The 14,792-nt window shown below is 43.3% G+C and overlaps 1 protein-coding gene across 1 annotated transcript in view; it reads left to right on the forward strand.

Moving 5' to 3' along the window:
* Positions 1 to 524: 524 nt before the first annotated feature.
* Positions 525 to 14,792, forward strand: part of emilin1b (elastin microfibril interfacer 1b) — a 27,296-nt gene continuing 13,028 nt past the window's right edge. The window contains exon 1 of the mRNA XM_076977765.1: positions 525 to 1,141. Coding sequence (XP_076833880.1) covers positions 996 to 1,141 — 146 coding nt within the window. The 5' untranslated portion in view covers positions 525 to 995. The remainder of the gene's footprint in view (positions 1,142 to 14,792) is intronic.

Raw genomic sequence — 14,792 nt, forward strand, 5'->3', positions numbered from 1 at the left:
TAATATTATTATTATTAATAATAATAATGATAATAATAATAATAGTAATAATACCTCAATTTTATCAGCTATAAAACATTAGAGTAACAAAATATTTTTCATTTATACATGTATTCCATTAAATGGAATATAAAGGATGCTGAACCATACTGAGGTAAGATCTGGTTTGAAACACCAGTTATTCATAAGATATGTGCCAAGCCAGGTGGACAATTACAGGTAATTATGTAGCAAGGAAGTGTAAACTGCTTCAGAGGAGCAGCTGTTCAGATTACAAGATATCTGGTAAGTGCAGATTAAAAGGTCATCTGAGAGACAACCTCTCATCGTCATTTATAGCTGCCTGAGGGGCATTTTCAGATAACAATGTACCCTGAAAGCACGCAGAATACTGATCTATGTCACCCAGGCATCTGAAACACCATTTGGTCTCATTTAAAAACCCGGATTGTTACTATCAGAACACGTGGCGTGCTTTTCTCGTCGCGTGTAGAATTCGAGTTCGGATCCGTGTTTCCTCCCCAAACACTCGTCATGTGGGTACCGGAGGGAGGGTTCAGAGATGGACCCAGGGTGGGACGTGAGGCGCACACTGGGTCGGAGCTGCTCCACAATGCGTGTTCGCCGCTGCACTGACTCTCTGGGTCCAAACTTCTCCAGAAAGAAAACATCTCCAGACTCAAGGACGATCTGTGGCTGTTTCCATAGGCTGTGCCTATCAATATCACCAAGCGTTTAGAATAATGATAGACGACGTTTGGATGATTTAATCAAAAAAAGGGAAAGTGTGGTTATCCGTCGGAGAAAGGGACCGGAGCAGGTTTGGGCTGTCGACCTGCTGGAGTTATGGAGCGGTAGGATGAACTTCTCGAGGTGCATCGAGGTTTCTATCTCGCAGACTTCGCCTCTCTACTTCTATGGAGTAAAACGTTTGGCTACTGTAGGAGTTGAAGCTTGAAGTATTAGATACTGTTTCATCTCGACCCTTTTAAGGGATGGCTGGACCGGTTTCGCTTATTTTGATCCTTCTGACTCTTTGTGGAGACGCCTGGAGCGCGTCGTACCCTCAGCGGTACCATCTGTACCAGAGCCAGACCCAGACCCAAACGGGGAACGGGGCCCGGGCCGCCAGCAGACACAGGTAACCCGCCTAGGAAACCTTCAAATGTGCTGCTGTAGTTGCTGTAGTCATTTAAACATGCAACAAGAAAACGTTTTAAATGCATATATTAAGTGTATATGTTAAGTCCCGGTGTGTTAATATATCTTAATACCAGTGATGCCGGTAACGCGTTACTTAGTAACGCGTTACTGTAGTCGGACTACTTTTTTCAGTAACGAGTAGTCTAACGCAACTACTATTTAAAAACTAGTAGTCAGATTAAAGTTACTTATCTAAAACATCGTGCGTTACTATTTCTGCATTTCGGGGGAACGTAGGTTATTCATTCTTATTTTTTGGCTACACGTTTCTTGCGCGGTTATGTCATTTCTGCGGCGCCAAAGTCAGATGGAAGGAGAGGGTCGCCTTTAGCAGCTGGAAATACAGGCATTATTTTGATTTTATTTCGGTTAAGGATGACAACATTAAGGTGCGTTGTACACTCTGTGCTGGCGACAGAGTGCTGTCTACTTTCAAAAACACAACGTCAAACCTGAAAAAAACCGGGGGGTGGCGGCGAACGTAAATTGTTACCGGGCGGGGTGTAAAATGGACTAAATTCAGTATTATATCACGATCTATCGATCGCCGGTGGTTGGCGCCAGATCGAACTAGTAACTCATTGAATCATAGATATGGATCAGAGGTAAATAAACTAGATTTTTTTTCGGCGTGAGATATCGAAAGTGTGGCGTGTGAGCGTGTGAAGACAGTCAAATGCGTGTGTCTCACGCTCAATGCGTGAGAATTGGCAACCCTGTAAGTGGGCGGAGTTGAACAGAAAGACTGTCTTATTTATTTATTTATTTTAAAAACAACAAAGCCTATTTCAAGAAAAAGTTTACAAATGCCAGTGTCATTTTTGATGTTCCGGTTAAAATACATGTCAATAAAGTGAGTATTGGCAGAACTGGTAGTCATTTTCCTGTTATAGGGGCGGGGGATCAGCCTCTGCTGAAAGTAACTAAAAGTAATCTAACTTAGTTACTTTTAAAAGCAAGTAGTCAGTAACTTAACTGAGCTACTTTTTAAAGAAGTAGTCAGTAGTCAGTAGTCGGATTACTGTTTCAAAGTAACTATGGCAACACTGCTTAATACTATCCAGAACGAAAAGACTTACGTTACACTTTTCCTGTAAAAAAAAAAGTTTTATCTGCAAGAAGGAAAAAGTATGGCGCTGGTTAATGTGACACAGATGACTACATGAAAGGCCATAATAAAACCAGCCTCTTTATACCCTGCTGGGGAGCTACAGGAGGCTTAATGTTGTCCCCCCAAACAGCCAATTATCCCATAATGAACAAACGGGTTATGGAGGAAAATATTGTACAGGGTGGCTGTAGTTGTCAGTGCTCACCTGGATGTTCATTGGTGATAGTGGTTTAACACAGACACATTTAGAATCTCTTTTAATGTAAATTCACCTTACAGTTGCCGCACATCGGCTATAAGTCTCTCTCTCTCTCTCTCTCTCTCTCTCTCTCTCTCTCTCTCTCTCTCTCTCTCTCTCTCTCTCTCTCTCTCTCTCTCCTTGCTAAACACCCCCACCCTGACTCCGTACTTGCTTTCCGAGACCCCACCCAGTCTAACACGGTGTGGGTGTGATGGAGGGGTAGTCCCAGTGACGTGTGTACTGGGCTTTCCCCGTCCGCACTGACGCAGGGCTTTATATCCCCGTGGAAAGACGCGCAGCCCAGGTCCTGAGGAGGAGAGCAGGAAGTGCTAATAACTGGTTATGGTCAGATGTTCCCAACTTTGGCTGCTGGTAATAGTGGTTAAAATACTTGCGACACTAATTAAATACCCACATGCCATTTTCACCCATTTATGTTCCCTAGTATGAGGTCAGTATGATTTATAGTTCTAAAATTCAAAATCTACCGTCAAATTATGGATAGTTTAACAATTAATTTGTAACATTAACTTGTGGGATTGAGGGATAGTGGGGGATATCCATGTTTTGACTGACATAAGTGTTTATAAGACCCAGTAGAAAGAAGCACTGGAGTTTGGGAGAAATCGAATCTAGAATTTGAATATTTTGTTACTACTGATACTGAAGTCATTATAGATAAACAGAGAGAGGAAGAGATAGTTGCCGGATATAGCCATGGTAAGAATGTATTGACAATGTTATGAGTTCTTTTCGCTGTCAATTTTTTTAAATAAGCATTTCAACATAAAGCCACAAACCACAATCATATTACTAAAGTTATACATGAGTCAAATGTATGCTGAAAATGAACTCTAGAGAATCGGCTTTGTACAATATTCAGCTCTTACCTCAACAATGTAACCACAGTCGATGATGAACACACACAAGATTTATTGAATATTCAAAAACACAGTTCCAGGATCAGTGCTCATGTGCTTTAAGATCCTGAGCAGATGCCACGTGTGCTGAACTCTTAATCATGGACTAGAAACATGTAAAACAAAGTGATACAATCATGTCTGTTCAGCTTTGTTACGGAATATAAAGGGATTCAGTATGGAAACATTTATGAATGATTGTTTATGAGTGTTTATGATTGTTTATGACTAGGTCTCCTGAGTGTAGGTATGAGTTTTTACTGGCGCTCATGGATAAAATGTCATGGTCAAACCAGAAATGGGGACATCTATTGACAGCTTAAAGAACTGCGAGGCAGCGAGGACATCTATTGATAACTGATAGAATTACTCACAGACAGGTATATTTCTTGACAATCGTGAATCAACTCTTTCAAAATCAAAATGCATTTTCCCTTTAAAACATTTCATATTTCCTTCTGAGAGGTTTGGTGTAATAGAGATGCAAAAACTCACACACACACAAAATCTGGTTGTAAAAGTGCAAAACACTCCATAACATTCCCATAACATTCCCGTAACATTAAATAACCTATTTTTTGCTGAACCAAAGGGTGAAAGGTCCGACATCCTGCAGACAAACCACAAGCGGCACGTGTGACTCCTTTTTAATAAAAGAACATACACAATACTACAATAGCTAATATGTATCGAACTTAAATCGTGAATTTCCATCGTGGAAGCAGATTACATGTTTATTAATAGAAGTGTGTGGATCTGACGCCGTTCTGCCATAATCTCGTATAACCTGGAACTGTTCGACGCTCTGATCGTCAAGAGCTCTCAGCTCCACAAGCATTGAAGACCTATATATGAAAGACATACCTCTGCTAGTTAGATAAGACACCATGAATAAATGGTTGTGGTTGTGCGAAAGAGGGTGTAAGTCCTGCCAATTCAGCATTTATGGTTATTAATGCACAGCTGTGCAGACTGGTTCTAGTTACAGTAGACTCCTCTCCACTTTCATTTCTCCATGAAACTCCAGACTGTCTCGGAGGGTTTATATCTGGCTAGAAGCCAGACACACAGGCTATCAGGCTGATAGCAAATATAACTGCTGAAGGAAAGTCTTCAAAGTGACTGTCTCAAAATGACTCACTCAAAGTGACTCTGACCACGCCCTCGGAGCTGATAAGATACTCAGCAAACTTTGGAGAGAGCCGGGCTCCATGGGTCTATTTGTATCTGCGTAGTAGACGGCCTGTGTACACTGTTGGCTCAGAATGAAATACTTGTATAAATACTGCTTCTTTTCTCAGTTAAATTAATAGTTTACGCTTCCACCCCAAGCTCTGAAAGACTGAAACCAGATTTGAGGGATTTGCAACCAATTCTGAATCGTTTTCCTTGTCTTTCCCCTTTTTACTCCAGTCCATTTCTGAAATGGCTCAACTAATGTTTTGTGTCAGCTACATTGATTTCTTTCTGTTTATTCTTCCGTTTCTCATCTATCTGCCCATGGGCTCCCCGAGCGCAATCCTTTCAGCCGTGTGCATCCATTTGATGTGTCAGGTCTGGTTTGTCGGTGCTCCTCAACGTGCCCTGACCACTCTTCCTCCTGTCTCCCTCCACTTTGTCCGAGTGTGAGAGGTATTGATGGGTGCAGAGAATGGAGAAAGCCAGTGTTTAACTTGAGCCGGATCCTGTCAGAACAAAAACCCAACCCCACATATTTGGTGCACCTGCGTTCTGGATGGTATTTTTATGGATGCAGCACCTCTGTTGCATTGTTGTTTGCTTGTTGCTTAATAAAATAAATAACATTTATTAAAGTTATAAAAGTATTATTAGTCACATTTTTCAAACACATATAGTAGCTTTGCAGGAGGGTAGCAAGGTTTGGAAATGGGGAAAAAACAACTTATAGAAGATTGCAGACCGTGAAATTCATTGGAGACAGTGGGGGCGACAACACTGCGTTGTGGAGAAACTTGGATAATTGGAAAAGGCAAGAAAGTCTTTTTCATTCATATGGGTATCGGTCTTGTTATTTTCATGTTACGTGATTTGAGTCATAACCACATTATATAGGACACCATGTTCTGAGGAAAACATCTTTCTTATGAGGCATAATATATATCACATGCCACTACATTAACTCTAGCATTCAGAGCACTGTTGTGTCCTCACGTTCTGGAACCTTCCCCTTCCCTGTGTTTTATCCCATTGTGTGAAGTACTGGGGGTGCAGAGAGCAGAGAAGGGTCAGTTTCATCTCAGTGCTGCAAAGATGTGGCGGTATCAAGAGGTATTTAACCGTCAGAGCCGATAGCAGTTTAGAAAAACAAAGCCAAGACTTGCTCTTGCCAGTTGGAGATAAAACATTTGTTTGCACATTTTTTCCAGCAAGATACAGTTGTGGCAGTTTGCATAAACTTGTATTACCATTGGACCTTGAGCTGGCAGATGGTATGATTATGGATCAGACCTGTCAAGCCGAAGTCGGGAACGAACGCAGATTTTGTGACTGGAGACAAGAAGGATTAGGAGGACCAGACCACATGTTCAGGCAGGAAGTGTGGGTGCACGACGCAGGTTCTCCGAGGAGCCTTCCTGTGGCGGGACGTCTTTAAACTCCTTTGATATGCAAAGTGGCTCCTGTGAACACATTTGTACTCCCTCTGGAAAAGGGCCCACATCGGACTGGTTCTTGAACAGAGAAGAAACAGATTTCCAGGGAATATTAGAGAAGAAATCATATTTGAACCCGCTGCCTGCTAATTTCATGGATACCACATTCCTGAAAATACAAAGGAGTTCACATGACATTGGTTCATAGCAGCGCTTACCTGGAATCCCTGTGTAAATGCAGCAAGGTATGAGCTGTAATATATAGTACAATATCTTATGAGTTAGCTGTGCTATAAGCCCCAGCATAACACCTGCACCACGGTGCCCTGTAAGTCAGAGCAGACCCCAATAGGGCAGTCAGAGGAGCCATGTTGTAGTTGGCATGTGAAATCGCTCACGTTTGGGCCGGAGTCAATTGTGACAGCAAAGCCTCATATTTCATCCAGACATAAGGGTCTGCCCACCACCCTGTGCTAGCGGTTATGTGCTAGTGGAAGATCTGTATGGCACATCCAGCACCATCTCACACATCCAGCACCATCTCACACATCCAGCACCTTCTCACATCCAGCACCTTCTCCATGGTTCTGGTCCAGCTGTCTGCAGTTGTGCAAGCAAAGGACGCAACTCTATCCCCAAAAGGGACACGATCGCCCACATGTTCTTACTGGGGGTTTCTTTCCTTGCTTGTTTGACACACATCTGCACTGTTCATACTCACACAACCCCTCACCCACAACCCCCCCAACCTGCAGCTGTGGTTCAGACCCAGCAGAGAGCTGCTTCCATTAAAGGAGCAAGTTACTACACCAGCGCTGAGGGATTTCGTTCCCACGAGCGAGGCCTTCCGAACATCAAATACACAGTGTGTTTGGTGCAGGAATGACCTGACATCTGCTGCGGTATCGCTGATAAGGGTAATAATAACATCATGGCTTATCTGGAAATCAGCGTGTGCAAATAAAATTGGATGTGAGCACCAAACCTATCTAAATATTGTGCTGAAGAGAGTAGAGTGAACTGGGCCGACAGCTGGTAAGAGAGCGTTTGTGTGTTGCGAGGGCCCCAACTCCTGCTTACAGAGGCACCGGGCCACGGGCCACGGGCCACGGCTGTAACCGCCTCGGCTGGGTCAAACAGACCTCTTTAAAGTTTTATAGTTGTTTGGGTCCTGACTGAATGGCTCATCTTTAAACAGTCTTAATTGTGTTTTGCAGTGGCCAGAATCTTCTATAACAAAGAATACGTACCAATAATTCTTAATTACTGTATTAGTAGTAGTATCAGTAATAGTACTAGTAATAGTAGTAATAATACTACATAGCTACTACATGTAGTAATAATACTACATTTTACATAGCATAGAACATTTAAAATACATACAAATACACCATGTAAGATAAATATACAGGTTTAAAAGGCCAAGGTAAAAAGATGTGTTTTAAGTCTCGACTTGAAGGATTTAAGAGATGGAGCAGATCTAACATCGGAGGGAAGACTATTCCATAATCTCGGAGCTGCAACGGAAAAAGCTCGATCACCTCTCAGCTTCAGACGAGAACGAGGAATAATCAACAATAGTTGGTCAGAGGACCTCAGAGACCGTGGGGCAGAATAAGGGCGGAGCAGGTCCTTAATATATGATGGCGCTTGCCCATGTAAGGCTTTAAAAACAAAGAATCTTAAAATGAATTCTGTGGTAAACAGGAAGTTGGAGTCGAGCCAGTGAGGTTCCATTTATGCCCAGGTACAGAGAATTACAATAGTCCAAGCGATTTGATATAAACGCGTGAATGACTTGTTCCTGTGCTTGATACGAGAGAAAAGGCTTAATTTTGCCGATTTCTCTTAGTTGGAAGAAGCTACTCCTCACAACACAATTTATCTGTTTGTCAAATTTGAATTGTGAATCAAAAATGACCCCGAGGTTTTTAACACCTAGTGTCTAGTTTAGTCCCGTGTATTTATAGTCCCTGTGTTTCTCTAGTCGGTTCTCGGTTGTTTTGTGGATCATTGTTCTGTCATCGCTGTTCCGGTATTTACTATCTCCGTTGTTTTACTCTCTGTTCTTGTTTCCCTGCCTCGTTCGTATCGTTCTGTGTTCGTCATGCCTTTGTTTCTGTCTAATCTGGATGGCTCTCCGGTTATGGCTGCTTGCACTTTTTATCACCATTATGGGATTCCCCTAATTAAATCACGCTCTCCTCAGCACTTGTGTCCTCCCCCTAGTTCTGCAGTGCGTTATGCGTTACAGTATTTACTTAATCATTTATTTTCTGTATTTATTTATTTAGATTTAGTATGTTTGTGTGTAAGAGGCATTTGTTAAATGTGAAAAATTAAAATCCTATTTGAGTGTATTCAACGCAGAGCCCTACCTGTGTTACTGAGACACATCACACTCTCTTGGAACCATCATGAGTTGGGTTTTTTTGCATCATTTTTGCATAGTGGTTTTAGAGGAACATTCGTTGCGTAGCATAGCGGTTTTAGAGGAACATTGAAGGTGCTTTAGATGTTCTGACCTCTTGTCAGATGTGCTGCAACTCTCCACTGTTCTGCTGTTCAGATAAACCACTACACAAGCTGACCTGATACTCAGGGCACAGAAAGAGATTTAAACTACCCAAAGGCTTCACATCTGAAATGTTCAGAAGACCTTTCCAGAAGTTTGTGGCCACGCCAGGACTGCAGTGCCTGAGAGATTTTACAGCGTTTGAAAACAGTCGGCCATAACAAGGCAACAGTGCTGCCAAAATCGCAGGCTTAGAGTTGCATACTTTCCATTATCTGCAAATATTTTCAGCACTCCTGTCACTGTGCTAGTCACAGCAATGGACTATGGACAGTTTCGAAAAATTACCTTTGTTTGCTGAAAATATACTGGATTCTGGGAACTTTGAAGCATAACAAATGTATACATGCATTTAGACTGAAATGCAATCCTAATTAAGAGGCATTTTATTCTGGAAAAAGTTCTATTTCTTAAAAACAGGTAAGATTGTTTTATTGCCATTTACCATTAAGAAAGATTATTTATGCCATTTACCATTCAGAAAGTTATGGGCAAGCAGTTATGCTGCGAATCACACTCGGTCAAACAGTGCCAGTATTGTGTGTGTGTGCATAGAAGAGGCTGGGGTTTATAAACCCTACCCTCTTCTATGCACACACACACACACACACACATAAATGTGCATGTGTGTGCATACAGTAATGTAAGTATGTGTCAAATCTCCATCCCTGTGTATCAGTGTGTACTCAGCGTGGCAGGAACAGGGAGGGAGTGTGCAGGTCCACACCCAGAGGACACAGGGGACAGACACAGACACAGCACACCCAGAGGACACAGGGGACAGACAGAGACACAGCACACCCAGAGGACACAGGGGACAGACAGAGTCACAGCACACGTGTCCCCCTACGTCGATCACACAAACAAAGAGGCTGGTAGAGAAAGGCCATCTGTCTAACCACCGCTCCGGCAGTGGACACAGCAACCACTTCCTGTTCCTCACATCAGTCAAGGGTCAGAGGTCAGGGCTGAGGCACCCTGTCGGGTCACTCAGTGGGGAGGAGGCATGTGTGTAGGGGGGGGGGGGGGGGGGACAAACGAGGAGGTCACGATCACAGAGCGTCAGCACGCTGCTCTGGAGAGGGGAGAACAGAGGAGAACTCCTTCCACAACAAAGAGCTTCATGGCTGCCTGGGTTTGAAAGAATGCAGCAATTAACTGAAGATGAAAAGATGGCTAATTGAGCAGTTAATAGAGGGGTTATCAATGGGGTTGGCTCCTCACTGTCGCTGTCTGCCTCTCTCATTCTCTCACTTCCTCCCTCTTTCTCCCCCTCTCTCTCCCTCCCCCGTGTATCATTCTCCGTCACCCTGCTCCATACATTGTGTTCCTTGCACGGACCCGTATCACTGCCACTGTAGTGCTGGGTGTTCATTGTCTGACCACTGGAAGAAACGTTCCAGGAGCAGCAGGTTCCTCTGGAGGGACTCAGATATGTGGCCTTGCTGTTGATTTTCTTCCATGATGAGGTGTGGTGCAAAAAGCCGTCTCAGACATGCGCACCCAACCTGAAGCTGGAGTCATTCCCTTGAAAGCAGGCCAGCCCTGCGCGATGCTAGCAGCGGCCAGCCAGCTACGCCTCTGGGTAGTCCCTCCACGTTGGGTTTTGAGAACACGTAGCAGTCAGGGGGCCAGGCACATCCACACTATGATTTCATTTCCAAAGCACTGGTGGGTGGAGAGGGTGGGGTGGAGCTGACCAAACCGTCGTCCATGCTAAACTTGTTAGGCTTTAAAGTGACATGGGAATATCTGCATAGAAACATCATGTCTCTATGTGTTCCCAACACCAGCCCAGCAGTGTTCCTTTAACAATACGATCCATGGTGTATCTTGGTGTAGCATGGTGTATTGTGCTGGTTATTCAGACAGATTTCATGTTCATTTGACTTGGTCCAAGAGTGGCCATGAAATATTTTCGGTTTTTGTCTGTATACGTTTTCTCAGCAAATTGGATCAAACAAATGAAAAAGGGCTTTGCCGAATTCAGTACATCCAAACTTGATCCAAATGCAAAAAGTACCTGATCTGTGATCTGTAAATAAATGCTTTTGTAGTAAAATTCCTGACTGGGAAGAAGCAGAGACAGAAGTGATATTTTGAACAGATGCTTTCGTAGTGACGTCACAGATGTGAGAGGAGGGATTTCTACACTTCTTAATCCACTGGATTACATGAAGTGATTTATGTGGTCTCTGCATTGACGCAGATGAATTGCCTTTCTCTGTGTTAAAGAGCACAGGCCTCACGTCATTACCGTCACGCCTCCCCCAGCACCTCAGTGGATTCAGTTCTGCCCCACAAGTGTTACTGGAGAAAAGCCAGGAAACCATGCCGGTGGTTACTGGTCAGAGTGTCACGCATACACTCTCACACACACTCATGCACACACACACACACACACACACACACACACACACACACACACACACACACACACACACACACACACACACACACACACACACACCTCAGCACAGCCGTGCTTTAGGACGACATTGTGATTACTCCTTGAGTAATTATTTGTGTGTGTGTGAGAGAGAGACAGAGAGACAGTGAGTGAGTGAGTGAGTGAGTGAGTGAGTGAGCGAGCGAGCGAACCCAAAAACCCAAAAGAGACACAGAAGATACAGGCACCTGTCCCAAAAAGAAACAGTCACCTGATTGTCATCTCAAAGTCATCTCTTTATTCCTTTACTCAACTATGACGAGATCTTTGCAACATCATTGTTCGTTATTTTAATCTTTGTCTTTGCTTCATCATCTTTGCTTCCTCTTCCTCTTCACGATGGCCTCACACTGTTTGAGGGGAGTAGAAACACAACAATCCACTCCGAACCAAAATGTGGTGTAAAGATTTTATAAAATTATTTTCAGAAAAGCCAGTTTGAGTGCCTGTTCCTTTAAATTGTAACGGGCCATTGCTCTTTCTTCTGCCGGGTGTGCCAACAGAAATAACGTCATGCGCCATCCTCAAAACAGCAGTGTGTGAGCCTTCAGAGAAACTTTAGTCCTCAAAACAGCAGTGTGTGAGCCTTCAGAGAAACTTTAGTCCTCAAAACAGCAGTGTGTGAGCCTTCAGAGAAACTTTAGTCCTCAAAACAGCAGTGTGTGAGCCTTCAGAGAAACTTTAGTGAGCTTTAGAGAGCCTTCAGTGGTGCGACTCTGTTGAGATCTGATATCAGCTCTCTGCTCACACATCCTAACATACATACCTGCGGCTGTAAGACACACTGTTTGCCACAACACAGATACATGTGAAGCTAATTTTGCTAAGACCCAAGTACAACACAACTGTAACTTTATAACTTTTTCTTTGCTTTTTTTTTATTCAGATGTTGATGAGATGAAACAGACAAACAAACAGTGTTAATGTTACTGTGGGTCCCGGAGTGAGTAATGCCAATAACCTAGAAAGTTACATTACCTCAGCCTATAGCATTAGCTAGCGCTAAGCAACCAAAGAAAAACACAAGTTAGCTTAACCTTTTTAAAACTTCACATTTCCCTCATGTACAGTGGTGCCGTGGATAGCTGGAATTTTCCCTTCTTTTACTAAAAGTTAAATAGCCAGTCCTGTTGACCCAGGTTGGAAAAGCAGTCAGCACATATGTAGGGGTTTTTGCCGACTGTAGCTAGGATGCTGCCATCAAAAAGAAGCCTCTTGGCTCTTATGTGCTCTGAGACTATGGGGCTGATGTAGAGCTTTGTGTTAGCTGATCTGTGCAGCCCACGAGAAGACTCCCGCTTAGCTTCAACATCAGGCTAGCAGGTCTGGCACTTGTGAGGAAAAGAAGTGCTCCTTCACAAAAGTAGTTAATCTTTAGGTGGATCTGTACAGCTTGTTTTAAAATATGTTTTGTGATGCAGGCAGCCTACAGGAAACTGACTGGGCCACCAATGGAGGATGGGTTCCCTTTTGAGTCTTGGTCCTCCCGAGGTTTCTTCCTAATCCCCACCATCATAGGGAGTTTTTCCTCGCCACTGTCGCCTTTGGCTTGTTCATTAGGGATATGGACCCATAGTATTGTTAACCTTGTAAATCCTGTAAAGCTGCTTTGTGATAACGTGTTGTGAAAAGCGCTATATAAATAAATTTGACTTTGACTTTGACCTTATTTCACATTATATGGGTTGGACTACACAGATCCACACATACATTATTCATAATATGTCAATGTGCAGGAAGTAATTCTCATCACTGTATATGAGACTATGAGTCCTGAAACGCATTATCACCAATTAAGAAAGAAAGTTGCTTTTATCAGAAGCCACTGTGGAGATCTTTAATGGAGGCCACCATAATGGAGGCCACTCTTCAGACCTTGGGTTAGATACTCCTCCATCTGCTCGGACCAGTGCCTTATTCTCGGAGCCAATCGCAATTAATGACAAACATCCCACCGTTTAGCCAGAGCAGAATCTTTCCTGATACCACCGGGTCATCTTGCGCCAGCTGTGTGGAATGCGAGACGGCTGAAACGTGACGTTGCGGTGGCTTGGAGCGTTAGCGCTCCCGGCAGCTGGTCGAAACAGGAAGTCCACGGCTCGGGGACGGTCAACGGGAAGCCCAGCTGGAGGGTAGTGTCTGTGGGTAGGCTGAGGGCAGGCTCGCTTCACCCTACAGATGGATTCATGAGCTGTGCTGATGGTCTGTCGGTCTCTGCGTGTCTTGCGCTGGAGAACTGGAAGGGTTTTAAACAGGACTAATTTATCATGTGGTGCTTTCTCACTGTTTCTGGGCCTCACATCAGTATTGTGCTGTGACATGTAGGCCTGTCACGAATACAAAATTTTCAGAACTATATATTGTCCCAGAAATTATTGCGATAAATGATAATATTGTCATTTTAAAGTGCCATTATAGAATTTTTTTCTTGCTTCTGGGTTCCCCAAAGGAGCTTTAAGACAATATGCCAAATAATAATATAGTAGCATAATAATACAATTACACCAGTTTGCAGTAATGTAATGTATTGTAAAGCTCATGTATGGGGTCATATTTGAGCTTGACCACATATCTCTAGTGGCAGAGTAAAATGAGATGTCTTTAATCTCCTTCAGAATGCCATCTTTCACTTCATTATATAAGGTTGGAATGGCAGTTTGGGAGATATAGGTTTTCTTTGGCAGTTCATACTGCGTGTCAAATCTTTGCAGCATGTTTATAAATGTTTTCTTTTCGACCGTATTTAACGGCAGCATCTCTTTGGCTACATAGCGAGTTAAAGCTTGGTTTATACTTGACGCGTTGCGAGCGGTGCGATGGTCCGCGCGGTGAAAATTACGCAATCGCAGTGGCTCCGCACGTGCACGAGAGGCTCGCGCTCTGTCGATTCGCGAGGTCGTGCACCTCTCGAATTTTGTAACTTTGCGCGCGCCGCGCTTCAGCGCAATGAACAAAGTCATGTTTGCAGAGTTCATACACCTTTACAAGGTGGAATTAAAGCACTTGTATGTCACTTTCAAGGTCCATTTCAATATTTCCCAGCACGTTAAACTTAACCAAGTTAAATATTTATACATATACTCGAAATGATTCGAAATAATTCGCTTTTTCATCACATTATTTAATGGTTGTTTATTTTCAAAACACCCAATCTTAACGTCTTCACGTTCTCTCATGTTTCATCCTGGAATTACAAGAGGCTCGTATTTGTTAACGTAAAGAGAACTGTTCAGTCAGATATATATTTGTTGTGAAACGAACAAATTCCAGCACAAATTTCAGCACTTTTCAAACCTGAAGCACAAAGCAACATTACATTTCGTCAGGTAAATGTTCATTCCCCTGTTTTTTTTTTGTTTTTTTTTTTTTGATGCGGCAAGTGTAAACGCTTCCACCGTTCGCGGAGGTTCGCGCAAGGTGAGCGGAGTCGCGCGGAGGCACTGACGCATACGCTCTCCGTGTACTGCACTCATTTCCTAACCGGTAGATGTCGCTCTCTGATCACAGATTCGTCAGCACTGCGTGCCTTTCTGAAATCTCACGTAGTTGCGGTTTATTCTCATGTAAACACATTTGCGTGGAAACCCAATGGCCAATTATCGACATCAGCAAAAATGATCGCGGTTAAAAAATTATCGTACGATAAGTCGATAATGTAATTATCACGACAGGCCTAGTGAC

Source organism: Brachyhypopomus gauderio, chromosome 17 (assembly GCF_052324685.1).
Source record: "Brachyhypopomus gauderio isolate BG-103 chromosome 17, BGAUD_0.2, whole genome shotgun sequence".
Classification (NCBI taxonomy): Eukaryota; Metazoa; Chordata; class Actinopteri; order Gymnotiformes; family Hypopomidae; genus Brachyhypopomus; species Brachyhypopomus gauderio.